The 21,468-nt window shown below is 38.2% G+C and overlaps 1 protein-coding gene across 1 annotated transcript in view; it reads left to right on the forward strand.

Annotated features, from left to right (window-relative positions):
- The window catches only part of Tif-IA (RNA polymerase I-specific transcription initiation factor RRN3 homolog Tif-IA), a 34,670-nt gene extending 20,686 nt beyond the window's left edge, over positions 1-13,984 (forward strand). Inside the window, 9 exon segments of the mRNA XM_067087104.1 lie at positions 299-419; positions 1,951-2,103; positions 3,528-3,630; positions 3,793-4,434; positions 5,430-5,550; positions 5,781-5,837; positions 5,840-6,029; positions 10,257-10,461; positions 11,592-13,984. Of these exon segments, the coding sequence (XP_066943205.1) occupies positions 299-419; positions 1,951-2,103; positions 3,528-3,630; positions 3,793-4,434; positions 5,430-5,550; positions 5,781-5,837; positions 5,840-6,029; positions 10,257-10,449 (1,580 nt within the window). The 3' untranslated portion in view covers positions 10,450-10,461; positions 11,592-13,984.
- The last annotated feature ends 7,484 nt before the right edge of the window (positions 13,985-21,468 follow it).

The following is a 21,468-nucleotide window of genomic DNA, read 5'->3' on the forward strand; positions in this document are numbered from 1 at the left end:
GCAAAGATGAGCACTGAATAAGACTCACACGTGCACTGAACCCTTCCCTTTGTTTCAGCTGGGAACTACACACAGATGATTCACCCAGTCCCATACATGTTTTACCTAATTATCTTTGTACAAAATTTCATTAAAGGGGTGAATTTTTCCTAGGACAAAACATCCTTGACAGAATTTTCCATTAGAGGAGATGTCCGTTAACCAAGGTATTATTTTACTATAATTTTAATTGTTAAGACCCGTAATGTTAATGGCCAGAAGTATTAATTTTATTAATGTATTTTTGATGTTTCAACAGAAATTGAGGAAAAGCATCAAGATGATTTGCTTGGTACTGGTGGATGTATTAGCAAAGAGGAATCTACTGTTTACAACCGAGTTATTTGTGCTATCATAATGATAAATTCTGACATTCCAATGTAAGTAGAAGAGCTTTATGTCCTGTGTTAACCTGTCTGCCATATCTGTAGATAGAAATATATATGCAGTATGTTCTTGTTTGCAAGAATTAGTTTTTTCATCAATAATCATGTCATAATTTACCTACAAACACAGTCACCAAGTGCCCCAGAAGCAGTCTTCTCTGAGAGAAGTGGTATGGTAATCTAACAATACATACACCATCTGTAGTCAACAAAATAAATAAAAGAATAAAACATTCCACAATGAAATTCAACATGAAAGATGAACAAGATCATGTCACTACAGCGACGCACAGCTGACTTGAGATAGCAGGAGAGAGCATTAAACTGTTGAGGAGAGAAGAAGAGACAGTAAAAACAGACTTGAGATAGAGGGAGGGAGTATTGATACTGTTGAGGAGAGAAGGAGAAGAGACAGTAGAAACATTACTGTATGTACGTAAAAGCAGTAATAATTCACATAAAAAAATAAAAAGGGAACTCCACAATAAATTTAACATAATGATACAATATAAAAACAATCAAATGATACAGTAACAATAAAAAATCGAAAGTGGGTCATACTTGAGTGAGTGTTGGGAACTGCACTGAGTGAGTTATTAGAGAGGAGAGGGAGGGGATGGTGGTGGGTTATTGGGTGGGAGACAGGGGTCCACTGACTCCCAGCTGTACCACTGGAGCCGGGCTCAAGTGATTGTTTTCTTTCACTACATTTCTCCCGTTTCCTTCACTTACACTCAATTCACTCAAATAATTTCTTTTTGTTATGGTAAAATATCTATAGAATGATGATTTTTACAATTTTTAGCACTGTAAAAGTAACTTATCCTCACATCATGAAACATGCTGCAATCATGCTTCTGCACATCTTGGATTGTTTGTTTAAACGACTTCCACATGAAAAGTTATTTGATCTCTCTTTCCTTTTCTTGCATTCTTTACTTATTACTTATTTGTTTGCAAAATCCTCATGTTTATTAGATTATAATTTAAATTCTGCTTTTTGCTAACAGTAAGTTGATGGTTTGTGGCATAATTAATCTCCTTCTTGCACTAAAGATCCAAATGTAAAAAAACATTTCAACAAGTATACTGTATACATGTGAGGGATTGTTTTCACATCTGCCGGACACTGATCTCTCTCTCTCTCTACACGCACACAGACAGACAGTCAGACCACACACAGTATTCCTTTGATTATCCTTGCAAAATGTGAATAAAATTGGTTTGTTATCAACCTTTGCCTACTGTGACCATTTCAGTTTCCTTGAGGGGATCCCATCTCTCCTCCCTCAATTCAGCCGGCCACGTGCCATTTTCCACCAAACAGTTTGTAAATAGAATATTTAGCTTGTACACGGAAAGAAAATTTTTCAAAAATTTTACTTTGTATAATGAAAATAGGAATATTGAATCATTGGTATGTCTAGGAACCACTTTATTACAAAAGTTCACTGTGTTAGCATTCTACATTTCCTTTTGTCTGATGGTTCATTGTGTGTTTCAAATTATTTTCTTAAATTTCCAGGACTCAGGAGAACTTGTTAATCCTAGCTAGGAAGAGTGTACCCTATTTCCAAGCTCATGTCCACAAACATGCAGTCTACACTCGCAATCTTCTCCTCCTCGCCAGTTATTTACCACATTTGCGACTTTCTGTCCTGGAAGTCATTATTGCCAAGTAAGTATTATTTTTTGTTATACACAGATACCTCAGCTTAATGAATGGACTACAACTTGACAGGTTTTTAATACTTTTTTGATATGTGCGAGTCTGGTATTATTTTGTACCTATGAGATATTCTGGAAAGTTTGCTAAATTAATAGATGCTCAGATGAATGAAACTAATGGTTTCCTGTAAAGCATTGGTTCTCTGTTCCCATAAGATTACAGAGTTACTGTACAATATGTATGCATCACTATTTTTGGTAGTTGCTGTGTGTCCTCCAGGAATGAACTGTTTTTGGTAGATGCTAAGTCATCCAAGAATGAAGTATTTTTGGTAGATGCTGTGAGTCCTCCAAGAATGAACTATTTCTGGTAGATGCTTTGATTCCAACAAGAATTAACTATTTTTTACTATTTTTGGGAGATATTATTAGTCCTTCAAGAAGGTGCCATTATGGTCTTGCTTGGGGCTCCTTACGGCAGACCAACCAGTATCAAGAATTCTCTGATAGCTGTCATGGTTGGTCCTTGCCAGAATAGTTCCTATTGACACAGGAAGGTGCTTCATGCCAGCTTTGACTACCTGGTATTTCCTATTCACCTTTCTTACACAACTTTTGCAACATTGCTTAGTTTGGCCATTTTCAGCACTTTCTACTTTGTCTGTGAAAGAAACCACCCACCTCAATTGTTGTCAGGGAAAGTGGCTTGGTTTGAGGACTCGCAGAAGCTACCAAAATAGGTTTTTCCTATGCCCAAACCTGCTTTTCTATAGCATAGCACAGTATACTGAATGAAAGAGGAAAGGGTGATGATGATATGAATACAAGACAACCCTTGAGGAAATTGATGAAGTATACAAAGAATCTTTTGAGAATTGAACAGGTTCAAAAACAGTACAAAAGGGAACCATTTCTGTGAAACCCAGGAAATGATTAGGGGATGCTGTTTGTTGGTTGTGTTTTGACTACTTGCTTAACTACTTTTCCTGTGGATGAAATGGGGTCATCTGAGGCATTGAATAGGCCACAAGTGGGGTAAATTATAAAACAAATGTGTTTGCTGTGAAACAATAGAAATTTGTTAGACAAGATGAAAGATCAAACCCTTCATACACCATGCCAATGAGAGCCAAAAATTTTCTTGCGAGTGGTCAGGTTGTACTGTATAATGACGCTATATTGTAATTAAATACTCCTGTCACATTAGTGGAGTTAAGTTTAAATATGTTAAAATACTTCTCTACTAAGCTAAAATGGTTTGTACAATGGTAATTAGGTTCATCATATACAAAATAAGTCTTAATAAAAAAATCTAATGCTATACTGTGTTTCTATTTTGCATCACACTGTAAAGATATATGTATTAATAAATTCTCCATGTTATACTCAAAATTTTTCTTGCTGGCATGTGTAAAATATGTTTTTGTTTTTCAGTATGATCACCATTGATGTTCATGCACCAAGGTCAGAACTGGCAGAAGAAGATGGCGATGAAGACCTAATGGATTCAAGTGATGATGAAGATGTATTTGATATGGTACTATATACAATTCTTTATTTTGGTATTAATTCATTTGTGATATTTATTAAAAAATGGGAGCATCGTTTAGTTTAGTTTAATTATATTTAGTTATATGATTTTTATATCATGCAGTTTGCTTATTTCACTTTTTGACTCCAGTTTGCCTTGGAATTACAGGAAGTGGAGGATTCTGAAGGTAGGCAACGAGGTTCTGCAAAGAAATCAGTTGATGACAATTGTCCACTTGATAGCTGTCAAGTTCCAAAGCCAATGACACACAAAGCAGGCAACACACTGGATGTTCTGATGTCTATAATGTTGCAGTATGTTCATGATGTCTCACATGGTATTCATAAACCTAAGACTCCTGAACACCTTCGAGAAATTGAAATGGAAGCTAATGAGAAAGAGGAATTAGATTGTTGTAGACCAGGAATTTTAGGTTCTCCAGATTTTGATCCAAAGCGAATGGGAAGATGTGAATGTGATGGACACAGACAAGATGTTGATTCTGTCAAGAAGTTGTACAACGACCTTAAAGTTGTTTTTTCAAATCTTATATTGCGAACCCATGCTTCCTCACATGTGCAGTTTCTCTTATTTTATATTATATCACTTCGACCTGGACTTTTACCATTTTTTGCAGATTTTCTAATTAATAACAAGTTTAAAGACATCAATACCTCAGTATGTATACGGAAGAATGCTATGGCCTACATTGGTAGTCTGCTTGCTAGAGGAAACCACATTACTCTTCTAGATGTACATGCGTGTTTAGAATCTATAAGGGATTGGTGCAACGAATACCTAGATGCTCAGGTATGTATAATTATGATAATTTAATAGTCAGGTCAGATTTTTGGGATATTTTCCTGTAAATACATTGGATGCTACCTTATTCTTGTCTTTAGGAAGGGGCATTACATTTCATATGTGTGATCTCAAGAGAAGGCTCAGACGTATAATACTGTAGTTATTTAATTTTTCATAACTCTTCTAAATGACAGTAATCTGGTTTAAGCTGTATACAGTAATTTTAATTTGTTCTTACTTGAATACAAACCATTAGTCTTTACATGGGAATTACCTTCAGCGCAAGCTGGAGCGGGTTATTCTACACAACAAGGTTGTCCGGTAGTTGCACTACCGATGGAAGAGGCAAGAGGTACCCTCACCACCTCCTTTCTCAAAACTTACTTTTTTCAAAACTAAATACTTATTTCTCCAAGAAGACTGAAGCAAATTCAATGAAACTTATAAGTCATCGGGAAAATAATTTTGAGCGCAAATTTTTTTTGCATGTTATTTTTGAAAAGTGATGCCATAAATTTTTTTCAACTGCATATAAATGAACTTAGAGGTTGAATTTCTAAATTTCCCCTTGAGAGAATTTTCTTTATTAGTTGTAGAATAAGTGGTGAAAATTTGAGACGAATCCCTTCAGTCATGAGGGAGAAACAGTTATTTACTTTATAATGGGGCCTTATGGCGTAGGCGCTTAAAGCATTATTGTTTTAGATATGTGTCACTAAGTATAACATTGGAATCTTAATAGGCTATGGCACTTCTATTACTGCATCTCACAAAGTGCCTCTCATTCTTCTTGTTTGTGGTGAGTAAGCCAGCCAATGATTTGTCTTAGGCTGATTGTGGTCTTTATAACCTACAGGCTGTATTCCAGGCGTTAGTATTTCAGTACTACAGCCCTTTCTTTCATACATATAAATCAGTCTGGTACTATATGATTGTGAATTTTTTTCAGGAAAGATTGCCAGATTGGAATTATGAGGATGATTGTAAATTTTTTTTTTCAGGAAAGATTGCCAGAACGGAATTATGAGGACTTGATGCTTCATGGTGCTTTTTATTCTGCTTGCCAAACAATGTTTTATGTTTTCACCTTTAGATATAAACAGTATACCGAAAGTAAAAAGGGTAAGCACAGGTCACTGCAAAAAGCAGATGGTGCTATTGATGAAAAGATATTTGTTAATATATTGTATTTAGTGTATGTTTTGTGATAAACAGTATAAGAAAGTAATCCCTGTGAATAACATGGAAATCAGACAAATTAGGGTGAGGCATACCTTCCTGCCCTGTTAGGTGAATGTAAATACTGTATCATTAATGAATTGATGTCACTGATTGTAATTCTTCTTTTTCAGCACTGTCTCTTGCAAGAAGCCTCAACTTTGATAGAATTATTCATAGTAAATTAAATCCCTGAATGTTTGTGCTCCAGCTGTTGTAAACAACTTTGCAGCAGTGGCTCACCATTTTCAGGTTGTCTACTGTTATTCGGTTATTGAAAATAACAAACGTCTCCAAATCCCAGTTGCTAGAGTTGACGAATACTTAGAACCAGTCACAGTACTTGAATCATTTTTCCCATTCGACCCTTACTTACTGAACAGGTTAGTAATGCCCAAAGAGTTTTAGTCTTGAATATTGAATTACCTAGACTTTCTTTTTAACAAGGTTTAACCAGAGGAAACAGTTATTGTTAAGGAGCAATACACTAGAGGGCACTAAAGATTCTTAAGAATCCCTTGGCATCCAACTGGGTTAAATTCCTCCTTTTACTTTTTATCCAGTCACTTTGCTCCATTGTCATGTCTTATTTCAAACCATGTCCATGGGGCAAACCTTAAGTGAGCCTACAGCTGTGACTCTGTGGTCTTGTTAAACTAATTTATGATATTCGTAACTGTAACCAGTGAGTAGGATGAAAAGTTAATTACACCATCAGCCTCCCTTGCTTTTCGAGAGCTCTCAGAAGTTAGGGGCATGGATCTGCCTTTTGTTTTTGGGAAGAGCTTTTAGGTTTTGAGGTAATAAGGGCAGGTGTATGGCATAGTCAGACTACCTTTACTTTATGCTGTTGGAGTGAGATCACTGTCAAGTCCCTAGACACACTCCCTGGGACCTTTGGTGCCTACACAACAGGTTGTGTAGGCACCTGAGCTCCATTTCCTCGAGGGATACAAACATGTATCTTGAATGCTGATGCATACACCTCCATGTTTTGAAAATTATGTTATGGAAGAGTAATATCACAAGTTTAATGAAGCTTTCTGGTGGACATCGTATTGCACGTTTATTTATTATCACCTATGGTCTTTCAAGATCCCAAAAAATATTTGGCATAATATTTCCCCCCCCCCGCATGTTTATCGTATAGTTACTTAATTTTAAAAGCTGCTTCTGTAGTTGATTTTTATGGTATGTAGCCCAACTGACAGTCATTAACAGTTTTTTTTATGCCTTTACCCTACAACGTTTCCAGTTTTTCATAGCTTGCTCAAGCGGCCATATTCCTCTATCATTTTCATGTTGTAATTCCCCCTTTTCTTTTTCGTATAGTTATTGTTAGGCTCCTTTTCCTTAATAATGAGCAGCATGTACAGTATCTAGGCTTTACCAATTATATAATGCAGTCTGGGGTACTGCTATTGCATGACTTACAGATGATGTTAAGGCATTTTCTGATAATGATAGAGTTTTTGGATACCTTTTGAATTCTGAGATATTCCATGATATTGAGAAAACTTCATTGAACAAGGAGGCTTCCAATAACAGAGTTGTCCTCCTTGAATTGTTTTCAGTCATGTTGGAAGTTTTGCTTTTTGCAAGTCAAGCCCATTAATTGTTTTTCCATGCTAGAAACAGGTTGAGTCAGGATCAGAAACTTAGTCCAGATAGTCTGAAATGATGGAAGATGTTATGCATGTAAAGTTGACTTTCCCTAGGAGATCCTTTTCTACAGATATTATTTGTAAAGTATTTTTCATAGCTGATGTTCCAGAGGAAAGCTATGGTTGTACCTTGCACAAGGGAATTATTTTTCTTTGTTTTCAAATGTAAAGATTAAAGGCAATGAACAAGCCATTCTTACTTTAGAATCATGAGCCATTCAGTTTGTTTTAAAGTGTTCACCTTCTATTCCAAGTGACAGGTTATTTTCTAGTATTGAAGTAGATGCTGTCATGCTGCCACTGTTTATTTGATGGCCAGATTGTGCCAAATTGGATTTTAACCAACAAAGCTCCTGAGAAAACACCTTTGTAAACGATAGGGTAAGATAAATATCTGCTTATCTTGATATCCTGAAAATGAATTATGTTCAGGTTGCTTTATCTGATGTACATTAGTACCTCATTTATTGAATGTTGCTAATGCTGAACATTCCTTTTTTGACTGAAATTTTCTAAGAAATTTTGTGTTGTTTGTTGAACAAATACTTGTAATTCAACTTGACCGATTGTCTTGTTTACACTTGTACTTGATGTACTTCTGTGTCCTACAAGAAAAACAAAGGCGATAACCCACATGCTTTTTCCTTCACAGGTATGCACATAAAGTGCAAGCACAATATGTAGTTTAATGATAACCATATTCAACCAAACAAATGAAAGAATAAAGCATTTCACAATAAAATTTAACATAAAAGATGACCAAAATCATATGTCACTGTACTGGCGCACAGCTGACGTGAAATGGAGGGAGCATTTATAATGTTGAGGAGGAGGAGGAGGAGAAAAGACAGTATAATCATTACTGTATGTATTTAAAAGCAGTAACAACACACACAAAAAAAAATAAAAGGGAGTTTCACAATAAATTTAACATAATGATACAATATAAAAGTAATCAAATGCAATACAGTAACAATGAAAAATCAAGACTCTTACTTGAGTGAGTGTTTGGGACTGTGCTGAGTGAGATGGTAGAGAGGAGAGGGAGGGGATGGTGGTGGGTTATTGGTGGGAGACAGTGGTCTGCTTCCCATAGATTTCCCGGCTGTACCACTTGGACCAGGCTCTGATGATTTTTCTCTTTCACGGTAAAATACCTATGGAGTGACACCTGTGTTTTACAACTTTTCAGCACTGAAAAAGTAACTCATCCACACATCGTGAAACACACTGGCGCCACGTTCAGCTTCTGCGCGCCTTGGATTGTTTGTTTAAATGACTTCCATGTGAAAAGTTTCTTACTGGCATTCTTTAATTATTTGTTTGTTGGAAAATCCGTATGTTTGTTGGATTATAATTTCAAATTCCATCGTTTGCCGGCAGTAAGTTGATGTGTTGTGGCATAATTAATCTCTATACACTCAAGATTCAAGTGCAAAAAAATACATTGACAATCATACACGCATCAGGGATTGTTTTCACATTTGCCGGACACTGATTACTCTCTCTCTCTCTCTCTCTCTCTCTCCCTCTCAACATGCACACACACAGACACACAATCAAACACTCTCTCTCTCTCTCTCTATATATAACTTTTGTACATGATTCATTTACCACACATTACCACAGGTTTCCTTGGGGGATACTGTCTCTCCTCCCGCAATCTTGGCCAGCCGTGTGCCATTTTCACCAAACAGTTCGTAAATTGAATTTTTAGCTCATACACAGAAACAAAATTTTTCAAAACTTTTACTTCATGTAACATACTATTTTATTACTGTTTTAACTTTGAACACATTAATAATAGAGAAAATTTTAAAAAGGGGATCTTTTCTGGCGGGCTGGAACGAATATTCTGATTCCCTTTATTTCTTATGGGGAAATTTGTTTCATACTTCGAACAAATTGCATTTTGACTAGCCTTCCGGAATGGATTAAGTTTGTAGTCCGAGGTACTACTGTACTGTATCTGCAAAATCAAGTTGGTTTGCTTTTTAAGCCTTCATCTGCCAGGGTATTTAAAGAGAAATTTGATTCTTGGATTCATGGTCTGCGCAGGATCTTCCTGCCTCCAGAGTGGCCTAGAGGACAGTTAAGGTGCATATCACTTACTGCTCAAGGTGATTTTATAACACCCATACTCAGTACTAAGTGCTCTAGTTTCTTTGTAAGTTGATGGGCATAACTGGTAATGTTTGAATTTTTTTTTAATTACCAAGAAAACTCAGGCAGAACTGTGAGGCGGCTACTGGTTATCTTGTGGAGCTAATTCAAGCCAAGGACATTCCTCAAGAATTGTCTTTTACAGAACCCAAATCCTTTAGGCTGTGTTTCTACTTTATTACCTCATCCAGTTTGTTTTTGGATGAACATAGGTCATTAGATTGCAAGGTATTTCAGTGTAACTAGAATTTTAAACTGGAATACTATGTGGTAAATCCTGTATGTTGGGGAATGTTTAGGACACAGATATGGTTATATATATGAAATTAGCTGAATGAAAAATCAAAAAAACTGTTTAGTTTACGTTTTTTGTCATGTTGCCAACTTCAGATTATTGAGAATAGGAAAAGTATATTGTCGCAAACTTTGTAAAGGCCACTGACATACTGGATAATACATTATCTAGAGTTAATTTTTTATAGCATTAAAAAAGGCTAAACTATTAAAACAACTAGTGTTACTTCTGTCTTCAGAGAATGTGCTCGTATATTAAAAATGTTATCTTAAAAGTTCCCTGAAGAAATTTTGAGTTGTATCTTTTTCCTTGATTTTCAGTCGTAAGTATATTGAAACCAGTTCCATTTATCAAGTTGGTAGTTTTAATAGATATTAACAATTTCAGTAAATGAAAAAGAGTTTGTTCTTCATAATCTTCAGCATAATATTTGTACAACATATAATGAAATATTGTTATTGTTACTGATATTGGAACTTCCATTACAGGTCAAAGCTTTATATACAAAACCATTATAGAGAATTTGAAGGTATGCCAGAGAATATGTGTAACAATGAGGGCATGGATATAGATGCAGATGGACCAAGGATCATGTCACCAGAATCTTATGATAGTTTATGTGGCATTTCTCCTGGATTTGTAAGGTTCTCAAGATTTAATGAAGGCGATTTATCTAGTTGAAACTGTACTATGGTAGGTATATAATTTAATAACACCTGTGATCTATCAAATTTTTGTGGTATATATTCCATGTGTACAAACCTTATTTATTATGTGAGAATTTCATGCTTTTATGTTGAATTACACTTCCAAGTATAAAATGTGCTTGCTAATAATTTTACTTTGACTCCAGTCACTAAAGATTTTGTAAATATGAATTAAGGTTCCATTTGAGATACAAAAAATGAGTTTGTGTAGTCTAAGAGTGATCAGAGTTGTCAGTATGCTCATGTGTGAGGTATTCATCTGTAAATTTTTATAACTAACTAAAGATGAGAGGACATGAGATGAAGAATAATTATTTAAGCAAAATTTTACAAAATGGAAAATGCAAGAGTGCAAGAAAGGAAGTAAAATTTGTTTTAAACAAAAATTCATTAGTGCATACAAAGTGATACAGGTAGCAAGGGGTAGAGATTCAAATTGATGACAAATACTTGCAGACAGACCTGTATTTAAAACCAGGTTGAAGGTCAGGGGCTTTACAAGCACTTGCCTTCTTCACCTCATGCATTCTAAGCTTTTTATATGCTGGTAGGTCAGAAAAGCAAGGACTATGATGAACTGCCATGTGCAATAGAGAACTGGTGCTTGCTGTTACCTTCCATCATTGTGCTTGCTTTTGTGGCTAATAGGCAGTAACCCAAGGGACATGGTAAAACAAAAAACAGTGATTGCAGTACTACGATGATGAATATGAAGTGTAATGACACATTTACTTACAGTATTACAGTAGCCTAATACCTCTTGTTACATCATTTTGCTTTCAAGTGTTTTAGACTTTACAGCGATTTTATTGAAAATAAAAATAGATATACATCACTTTTTGCAACTTGATGTCATTTGGTAGTAATTTTACACCATAAAAATACCAAAATTAATTTAAAATTGCAAAATCACAGAAGTAAATGTTAAATTATATTAAATGTTTAATGTATAATATTTTAAAGCTTAAAAATTTGTATTGTCGTATTTACATGATGTTCAGCTATGTGGCAACAAGTGGTTCTGGGCAGTATATGCAAACTTGCATACATTTTATTCACAGTTTCATTTGCATTGAATTTATGACCTTAATACTATTTGTTCCCATGGTTTCAAAGGAAGTCCATACTGCTGAGTGCCAATGGTACCAAACATCTCGCTACACTTGGAAAGAAAGGTGGCTACGTTAGAACGTCATGAAAAGGTAAAAAGGTTTTTGACATACTTTGTTCTTTTGAGTTGACTCTACCAACACTATCAACAGTTGTTCATGATATGGCACAGATTTTAGACCATGTCAAAGATAATACTCCAGGAATGAGGGACACAGTCATCAACAAGAAAAGAGGCAAGAACTACCTAGAGTTGGAGCATCTTTCTCTTGAGATGAATGACAGACTAGCTAGCCTATTCCCATAAGCCAGCGGCTGATTCAGGAGCAAGCACTGTTAGAAGTTTCCTGTTGAGAAAGACAGAGAATTCAAGGGAAGTCGAGATGGTTTTTGCAGTTCAAGCAGTGATACAATCTTCACAACATGAAGGCAATGAGTATCAGCATCACAAAGAGGAATGTGAACCAGAGCCACTACACTTCACTGTCAACAAGATGTAGCGGGTCTTGCATGATATGAGATGTGGATCCCAGTGCTGAATCCTTTGCCAAGATTGTGGCGCATATCAAAATTCAGTTGTTCCATGAAGGATGCATTTGGATGAAAAGAAGAGCAATAAAGTTAGAGCATTCTTGACCAGTTCTTACAGTGACCCACAAATCCGAAAGAAGATTCAGCCTTTAACATCAGTGTAATTCCACTGGCCCATCGAGCATGTCGATATCACCCATGTAAATATTGTTTTTGTTTTTTTACTTTCTTTACAAATTATAAATAAGTTTTTGAAAACAGTAAAAATGTTGATTTACTGAACAACTTAATGTATTAATGATGTTATGGGAATGCTTAAAGGGTTCAAAGGGTGACTTGATCATTTTTTAAGAAGGTTATTAAATTTGAGTCTCAAGCCTCGAAGCAAATTAATGATGCAAAGTGAGGTATTACTAAAGTAAATGCTCATTATATTTAATGTACAAGTATTTCACAAAGCACACTCCAGTATTCCTCAGGAATAAGTGTATAACTTATTTATACATAAATAATTTTTACATTATATACTTGCATTAGTTTGAAGGATATCTAAACTCATTACATATACTAAATCAAATCATAAAAGTGGAATAGATATTCAAGTTCTTTTGCAAATTTAAATATAGCTTATGTGTTTTCCTATATTCAGATTTAATACATTCTTGATGCCATTTTTAAAAAGCTTTGGTTAAATTTCTTTGAAGTTTTGGTTAAATATAGTTCTTTCCTGTTCAAATATTAACCAATCTGTAAAATAACAAGCAGATTACACCTGATGTCATGCTAGCTGGTTTATTAAGAGGAAAAGCTATACGTCCTAGTACGTATATCAAAATTAAAATTCTTTGTTATTGTTACCTTATAGTAAAATCCCTAAAAAAGTGTATTCCTACTTGCAATTCATAATGGCTCTTGTTACCATAAAATGTGTTCAGTCCAATCATTGGAAATTGGTCTTGCTATTTTTATTAATTTTTTTAATTTAACAGAATTGGCTTTTATTTAATAATCTTAGACCCAGATTCCATTGAATTGGATTAATCATATTTCCTGTACATAGACTGTATACACTTTTGTACAATGAACCATTGTTTTAAAAAGTAAAGAAATGCTTCAGAATTCCAAGTTAGGACACTAGTGTGTTTGATGGGAAATGACAAATCAGAATTCCCATTAGGAAGCTTTTATTGCTAATTAATGTTAGATTGTTTCTGACAGAGCTAGTTGTATAGCTTTATTTGAAAAACCATTGTTATTGAATAGTGAGGTCAGTAGTTCAATACTTTTTTTATGTATGGTGTGTGACACTTCATTTTTGTGTTCTACCTCTGCTCCTTTATTATTTATTGAGTAATGTTTTTGCATGTAATGTACTGTATTGTTATAAAACAGTTTATTATAAAGACAAAGTACTTGAAATAGTATATACTATTCAAGTATTATTGATTGCTAGGGGGGTAAAAAGATGTAAATTTAATTTATTTCAGTGCACCATGAGTTTTCTCATTTTTACCTTCTATGTTCTGCTGTTTCAAATTTCAAAAGGAACTCTTTTATCAGAAGGCTCTACATACTTGAAAATTTCCCCCTTTAAGTATAGTATATTATGTCTAATCACAAGAATAGTCATTAATAATGATCACATTGTGTTAACTGTCACTTCACGAGTTATGTATAAAGCAGGCATGCACATCCTATCATTACTAAAGGTTATTCATATTATCAAGGATTACATTTATTTTTGAGGTTGACTGTTGTATTATTGAACAAAATTGTGTGCAGAAAATCATATTTTGGGGGAATCCACTTGTCAAAATATAGGATTAAATTTTACATTTGTATTGCTGAATAAATTACTTTTGTTAAAATTGTTTTTTACTAATCTTGATTTTAAAATTTACTTGTAAACTGATTTCACTGGAACTTGATCCTGTTACTGGTAAAATGTCCAAGGGAAAATGTAAAAAAAAAAAAAAAAAAAGGCAGAGAAATGAAAATACTAGTAACATAGACAATAAGGCTATGGGTAATTACATGAAATTAAAGATAGAGTTTTACCCATAGGTATACAAACCAAGAGCCTTTCAAGCCTTTCATATATGGAGAAACCGTCAGTGCAGCTGGATAGTCACTGACCTTGTAAACAAGAGAGCTAAAATGGTGAAGATAGGGGTAGCGGGGGTTACCCAAATTCTCTCTCACACGCCATTCCACTTTCCTTCAGCCATCAGGATAGAGCAGGGTGGTTGAGGTGGGTATAGCCTATACAAAGGCTCTGGTTTGTATACCTAGGACAAATACATATTACTTTAAAAATGTGTTTTGTTACTACAGGGATACAACTATTAGCTTTTTGTATATGGAGACACCCTTTTTGGTGGGGGGGTAAGTCTCAGGTCAAAGAAGACCAAGTCCCACCAAGAACATAAATTTGGAACAAGTTGTATTTTTTTATGTATATAAACCAGAGCCTTTCATTTAGGAGTATCTTTCAGTGTGAGCTGGAAACTCATCAAAACTTCGTAACAAGCTGGTTAATAGGAGATGGGGGTTGAATGGAGGAGTATCCCTCACTAACTGATCTTAGCACTCACTTTCCCTATGTCTTGAGGGACCAAGCCGTTCCCTATTTCTTGAGGGACCAAGCCAGGCATTTGAGGTGGGACTACATTTGAAAGGCTCTGGTTTACATACCTAAGAAAAATACAAAGTGTTATTCAAAATTTATTTGTTCCTAGGGGCATACAAACCATTGCCATTTATATAGGCAACTTAATCCTTACCTGAGAGGTCAGTCTCCTTGAACGGACTGAGTTGAGAACCACCAAGGAATTGTCATGATCCTAGTTACGTTGCAAGCAAGGTAGGTCATGACTCCTGAACCCCTACTGGTCTGGATTGGCCTCAGTGGTAGTGCCATGGGTCTGAGTGCCCCTTCTAAGGTGGGAAGGGGTTATTCTAAGGAACCATACGGAGAACTATAATGTTTCCTATAGGGGACTTCATGTGGAAGGCAGTTCAATCCCAGTAAAACCCAGAAGTGGGTGTTGGATTAAATTTTACATAGTCCCCTCTCCTTGTTATAAGAAAGAAAATGGGAGATGTCCCAGTCATTGACTGGGAGAGGATGCCCATAGTGCGATCACCTATACCCTGCCTGACTCCAGTGTACTTCAGTAAAGATGTTGCTCTCCGAAGAGGGAATGAGGGTGGAATGAAATCCAGTCATTTCGAAATACTTCCACCTCTAGACTTAAACCAGGCTTAGGTACTTCGGACAAGGTACTGCCCTCATCCACAAAGGAGCTTGGGTGATTACACATGTCTTCCATCACAGGTCCTGAAGAAAATGTGTTCAGCACTTGAGTGACATCCATCAGGTAGAATGAGGAACAGGGAGTCTGTGAGGAACAGGGAGTCTGATGTGTCAGACATTTGCCCTCATTACCAAGAAACCTTAAATGTACAACTAAACACTGAGGAACAGGCTGATGCCCTTGACTTCAAGAACCCTCCCTCCCATGGAAAGGGAAGCAACCTCATCCTCAAAGGAGGTGATCATCCAAAGAACTGATAGGAAGCAAAAGAAAGTTCCTAGACAACTTGTTCCATTGCTAAAGATAACTTCAAAATTAGTACTGAAGAGCACAGTTTAGCAAAGCAGTTTCTTATCTGGATCTCCACCTTAGATTTGAGGGTAAGAACTGAAGAGAGACTCAACCTATTGTCAAAAGAGGCAAGACTTGAGTCACCATTCCTACTGAGGAATGATGTAAAGAGAGTGGTCCTTGCCTACTGAAAGCTGAATGCCTTACAGAAAGCCATAGACTTCCCCAGTTACACTGAGGCCAGGAGGGAACAGTCTTAAGTGTAACACTAACAGCAAGAGTCTTAAAAGGTACAATCATAATGCCTAAAACAGAACATTCTCAGGACTGAAGTTCCTGAGATACAAAGACTGTTCAAGACTTAAGTAGAGGCAACTCCACTGAAGAGAAGAGGTCTAACCCAATCAGCAAAAGACTGTAAAAGCAAACCCTAGCCTTTACATCACATACTGAGAGGGGACCTGACTCAGATAAGGTAAATGGGAGAGTCAGCTATCTGCTGAGCATAAGCTCTCAGCAGAGAGATTCCCCCATTCTATGATACTAGTCATATTAGATGCTCCTCCCTGTGATGCATGCTCGCAAGGAAAGTTAAAAGGTACACTAATCCATTCCTTGCTACCCTGGGAAAAAAATCATTCTCTCGGCAGCCACTGGCAGTTACTGTTATAACCCCCATGCCTCAAGATCTGTAAAAACAGGAGAAAAACAAGCCCTGGCACTGCTCCTTCAAACCCCTATCATATCATGCCCAAGAAAGGTGGAAAAATAATTTCGAAGAACTCTCCTTGGAGAAGAATTGCTCAAATCATACACACTCCAGAGAACTTGAATGTTTTGCGCACAGAAACAATGCAGGTTCACCCACACACTCATGAAGAAGGCTGGGAAGAACCTTCCCTGCTGCAAGCGCAAAACCCAATCTGTAGACCAAGTACGCTACTAGTGAGATCTTTCACATTCACAATCGATTCCTGATCCCCTTCTGCTGAGAGGAACCAGGTTCACTGAACAGCAGCGGCAATATGCAATAAATGTGCCTTGCTGTTGAACTTCTCAGTTCCAGAGGTCCTTTATTCCTCACACAATTGGACTGTGGAACAGCCTCCCAGAGGATGTCATGCAATTGACAATAATGATAATACTGTAATAATAGTGTACAGGTCGTGATAACCCTACAACAAACTGGCTAGTAAACCTGTGTGTGTGACCCTGACAATTCCAGGTGAGAAGATTCACTTTGCTCCCCTGTACACCACAATCATCCTTCTATGGATGGACTGAGAGAGCAAAGTACCCCGTTGCTAGCATTAAATCTGATCCACAGATCAGGTGCAGGTTTAGGAAATGGGCACAAACCACTCAAACAGTGGATCACACAAACCCTTCCCTATGCAAACCCAAGGAATTGCGGTGAGAAGAGCCACCTGCTTACCTGTCCACCACCACTGTACAACAATGGATAGGCTGAGAGAGTAATATATCCCTTGCTAGTGGTGAACCCAATCCACAAACCAGGTAAGTGAGAAAATAGGTCATGCAAGTCCTTCAATGAGTGGGCCACAAAACTCAGAAGACGGTGAGAGGTAGGATGACTCATGCACCAGGCAAACAAGCCAAACAGCCTCAGCTTGATGAGAGCTTGAGAGCTCACTTGAGACACGAAATGAGCTGGCAATGCAGTGCAAACCCTACTTGGGGAAAGCTGATCACTGCTGGTGACCAGTAACCGTGCCTTCCGCTGAGGTGAGAGTGCGCAAAAGCAGTCTATCAAGCCTTTGTACATGAGGAGTAGACTTTTCCTTTCTCAATGTCCACCTGCGATGGAAAGAGCATGGTCGAGGTGGAGGTAGATGTAAAAGGGCGCTAATGGCTCTCCTACTCTTCCCTCCGCTGTCCTTACTCACCTCACACTGCAGGGCTGGTCGAGTCAGCAGTCAATAAAGCTGAGCCCATCAGTAACCACTTTGTAGAGATCATGAAGGCTTTCTTCGTTCACCAGGTTAAATCAGGAAGGCCACGAAGGACTAACTAATCCTAGGTAGATCAAGCTTCTGCAGGAATTTCCATAACTACTAAGTCTTACAGACACCTGAAAAGTCAATGTGATTAGTATGGAAGTCAGAGAAAGACGCAGCTGCTCTTAAACTCTTCATTACAAGCTGCTATGTTCCCAGAAAATTCCAGGCAACTTTTAGCAAGATGCCTTTAACAGGAAAGTCCCTTGCAACAAAATGAATCAGTAAAGTTATTACCAGAGACAACTGCTGACAAAGGCAGTCACATGGTGTAAGTTTTTATTTTATAAGAATACAAAAACCAATAAGCTACAAGAAATGTCATTAAGCAAAAAAGAATGGCAAAGAAAGAATACTCCTTTTTACCAAGTTCTGACTGATTTCCAGCTCATGCTGAAAGATACTCCTAGGTAAAAGGTGATGGTTTATATTCCCTTAGGAACAAACTAAAGTTTTCCAGTTGCCTATGTAAGAAGAGATCAGAACAACCTCCTACTCCTCTGATGTAAAAGAGACCAGAGGGGTAGGGCCCTGAGCCTAAGTTCCCCAAAGGGAGTAAGAACTTCGGTATGAAAGAAAGTATGGAGAACCAAGCTGACCCCACAGAACTGTTAAACTGGCAGGCAGCCTTTTCCTGGCTAATTAAATGTGATGGGTTAGCAAAAAGCTCTACCTTTTTCCTATTCTTCTTTGTTACAGGAGAGACAGAGGGAAACACATTCTAAAGTAAAAGAACAGGTGCTTGTAGTGCTCTTACCCTAATCTCATTTGGTTCCAGTGTCTACATCGGCCCAGGTGCACTCAGGAAGGGAAAAAAAATAACTTCTCAGGGGACTGATAGTGGAGTAAAGAAAATTATCCATACAGCAAGACAAATTGATGGCAAGGGAGTCATACATATGATGGAGGAAGATATGAAAGATCATATTGAAGAACATCTTGAATTTCTGATGAACAAGGAGTTTTAAGACTTCTTCAAGCCATCGAAGGAGGAAGAGGAAAAAGAAACTGAAGCTGAACCAGCAACTGGATATTGAAAAGATGGGCAAAGTGCTTCACTGGACACACCATAAAGGAGAAGATAATAGCTATGACCCCAAGAAGGAATGCAGACTTAAATCAACATGTATGATAACAAAAGTGTTTAAATTTCTCTTGCTCATACTTGAAAAAAAAAGTTTCCAGTATTGGCAATCCCCAGCCACAAAATTGTTTTCTTCTGATATCATCCAGCCATCTTCATCTTTGTCTGCTTTGCCTTTTCCAGTTGTTCATATGCGGAACAAACCTTTGGTCTTAACATTAGGATAAATCTTCTGGTGCCAGCTGGAAACCAGTTTAAAAACAACAAAAAATCATATATGCAAGGAATCTGTGGCATCTGGCATCTGATACACAGGTGAGGTGGAAGCGGGTCAGAGGCCCAGCTAGAACATCAAGACACATTCAGTCTTTCTTCAACCGCCCTGGAGAGCGGACGTTCGCTTTTGCTCTCCTTTTCCCAAGCTGGTTTTTGTCCTAAGCCTGTGATACCTTCCTATTGGTTGTGTTTTAATTTTGGGTGTTTGTGTGTGTTTCGTGATGTTATCATGGTTTCCACTAATCAACCTAAGAAGGCCCGTGAGCGCCAGCGCATGTGTCCCGGCATTCTAGGGTTCCCATGTCCCCACTTCCTGGATTCTTCTGAGATAGACCCCCATTCTTCTTGCAGTAGGTGTCGTTCTAATTTTTGTAGCATCACCAATCCATGCCCAGACAGTTGTTCCTGGCCTGTTGTGCAGTGGAAGAAGTTCTACAAGAAGGAACACAAAAGGAAGTCGGAGCCTCCATCTTGCGAAGGATTTCCTCCTCCTCAATGGACACTTCTGCTCCCCCTTCTTCCAGACCTATTCCATCTGCTTCATCATCCACTGATGCCTTTTCTCCTTCCTTTTCTTCCATTGATTCATCTTTGGAAGCATCAGGAGTTGGTCAAGGTGATTTTATGTATCATGCTACCCCATCTATCTTGGGGGGGGGGGATATTTCCCCTTCAGGGAGAGAGGAGGTAGCACCATCTTGTTCCTTTGTTTTAGATTCTGATGCACAAAAGATGTCGTCTATTTGGGATTCCTTAGCCCTACCCAGGGTACCCTCTCTGGATGGCCTTGTTGTCGCATTTCGTCTCTTCACGCTTAACAGTGTCGGCTCCCCTGGAAATCCCCCCAACTCCTGACCTCCACTTCTTTGGTTCTTGCGTGATGCCACCTAGTGGGACACCTTCGATACTAACTATGCATCATCCTGGGTCGACTTTACCCTCAGCAATTCCATCGACTCTGGGTCAGACTCCTGCGCCCATGGTGTCACACCCTGCATAGTCTCTCCCTGTGATGGAAGTATCCGTGACATCATTTCCTCCAACTGCTCCATGACATCACAACTGTCTAGTGCCTTGATACCATCTTCTGCAGTTGGCGATCCTTCAGAGGTGTTTGTACAGATTGTGTTGGACAGACTGGACTCTGTTTTTCGACAGAGGTACATCAGTTCTTCTGTCAAGAAAACGCGTAGGCTTCCGTCTACATCATCTTTGTGGTCATCATTGTCTTCATCTCCTCCTACTTGTGTTGAGTGAGATGTTAGAGGATTAAAGACTTTGTCGCTTTGCCTTCTAAGAAGCCAAGGACTGTTTCGTCGGCTTCTTTCCACGGACGTGTATCTCCAATTCGCGTAAACGGACGTAGTTGCATCCATGTTCCTGTGGATGGTGTTTGTTGTTCTGCAGCCCTTCAGAAGTCAGCATTCATTCTTCTCCTCATTCTGTGCAAGTTTGGCGGAAAGATGATAAAGCTCTGATTAAGAAGTCGAAAGTGGTGGATCCCCCTATCAGAAGCCCAGTTGTTCTGAGGCCTACAAGACGTTCTCCTTCAAGGATCTCCTGATCGTATCATCTGCAGACGTGTTCTTAGCCACGTACACGATGATGGGAACGGATGTTTAGCTTAAAGGAGTTTTGGTCCCCAGCAGGAGACTCCCCTCAGCTCCAGGTCCCTCTGTCGGCAGAGGTAAGAAGCGACCTCCTGTGGTGGTTGGACGACCAGAACCTGACAGTGGGAGTTCCTCTTCATTCACCCCCTCCGGATCTTCTCCTGTTCACGGACACATCCTCTGAAGGTTTGGGTGCTCATCTGGAAGAGCTCCTGACTTCGGGGGTGTGGAGCTCACAGGACAAGCAGCTCCAGATCAACATGTTGGAGTTGAAACCTGCCTTTCTGGGTCTTCAGAAGTTTCAGGAGAGGGTAGTAGGTCACTCCATCGTTCTGATGTCAGACAACACTACGGTGGTAATGTATGTCAATAAACGGGGCTGGTGTCATGCCAACTTCACTTGCTGATGGTCGAATTGCACCAGTGGGCGATCAGCAACTCGGTGGAGCTCATGGCCAGGTACATTCCAGGCGAAAGGAATATAATGGCCGACAAGCTAAGTTGTCAGGGACAAGTTCTAGGTACGGAGTGGTCTCTGCATCAGGACATAGCGGACAGGCTGTTTCGTCTGTGGGGAAGACCCATGTTGGTCCTCTTCGCTAAAAAGTTCAACAGAAAGCTAGAGGTCTATTGTCAGTGGTCCCGGATCCGTTCACTGTGCAGAGGACGCCCTTCAACATCCTTGGGACAACCTGGAAGTTTACGCCTTCCTTGCATTTTGCCTGATCCATCATGTCCTGAACAGAATACAGTAAT

This window comes from Macrobrachium rosenbergii, chromosome 43 (genome assembly GCF_040412425.1).
Source record: "Macrobrachium rosenbergii isolate ZJJX-2024 chromosome 43, ASM4041242v1, whole genome shotgun sequence".
NCBI classification, from domain to species: Eukaryota; Metazoa; Arthropoda; class Malacostraca; order Decapoda; family Palaemonidae; genus Macrobrachium; species Macrobrachium rosenbergii.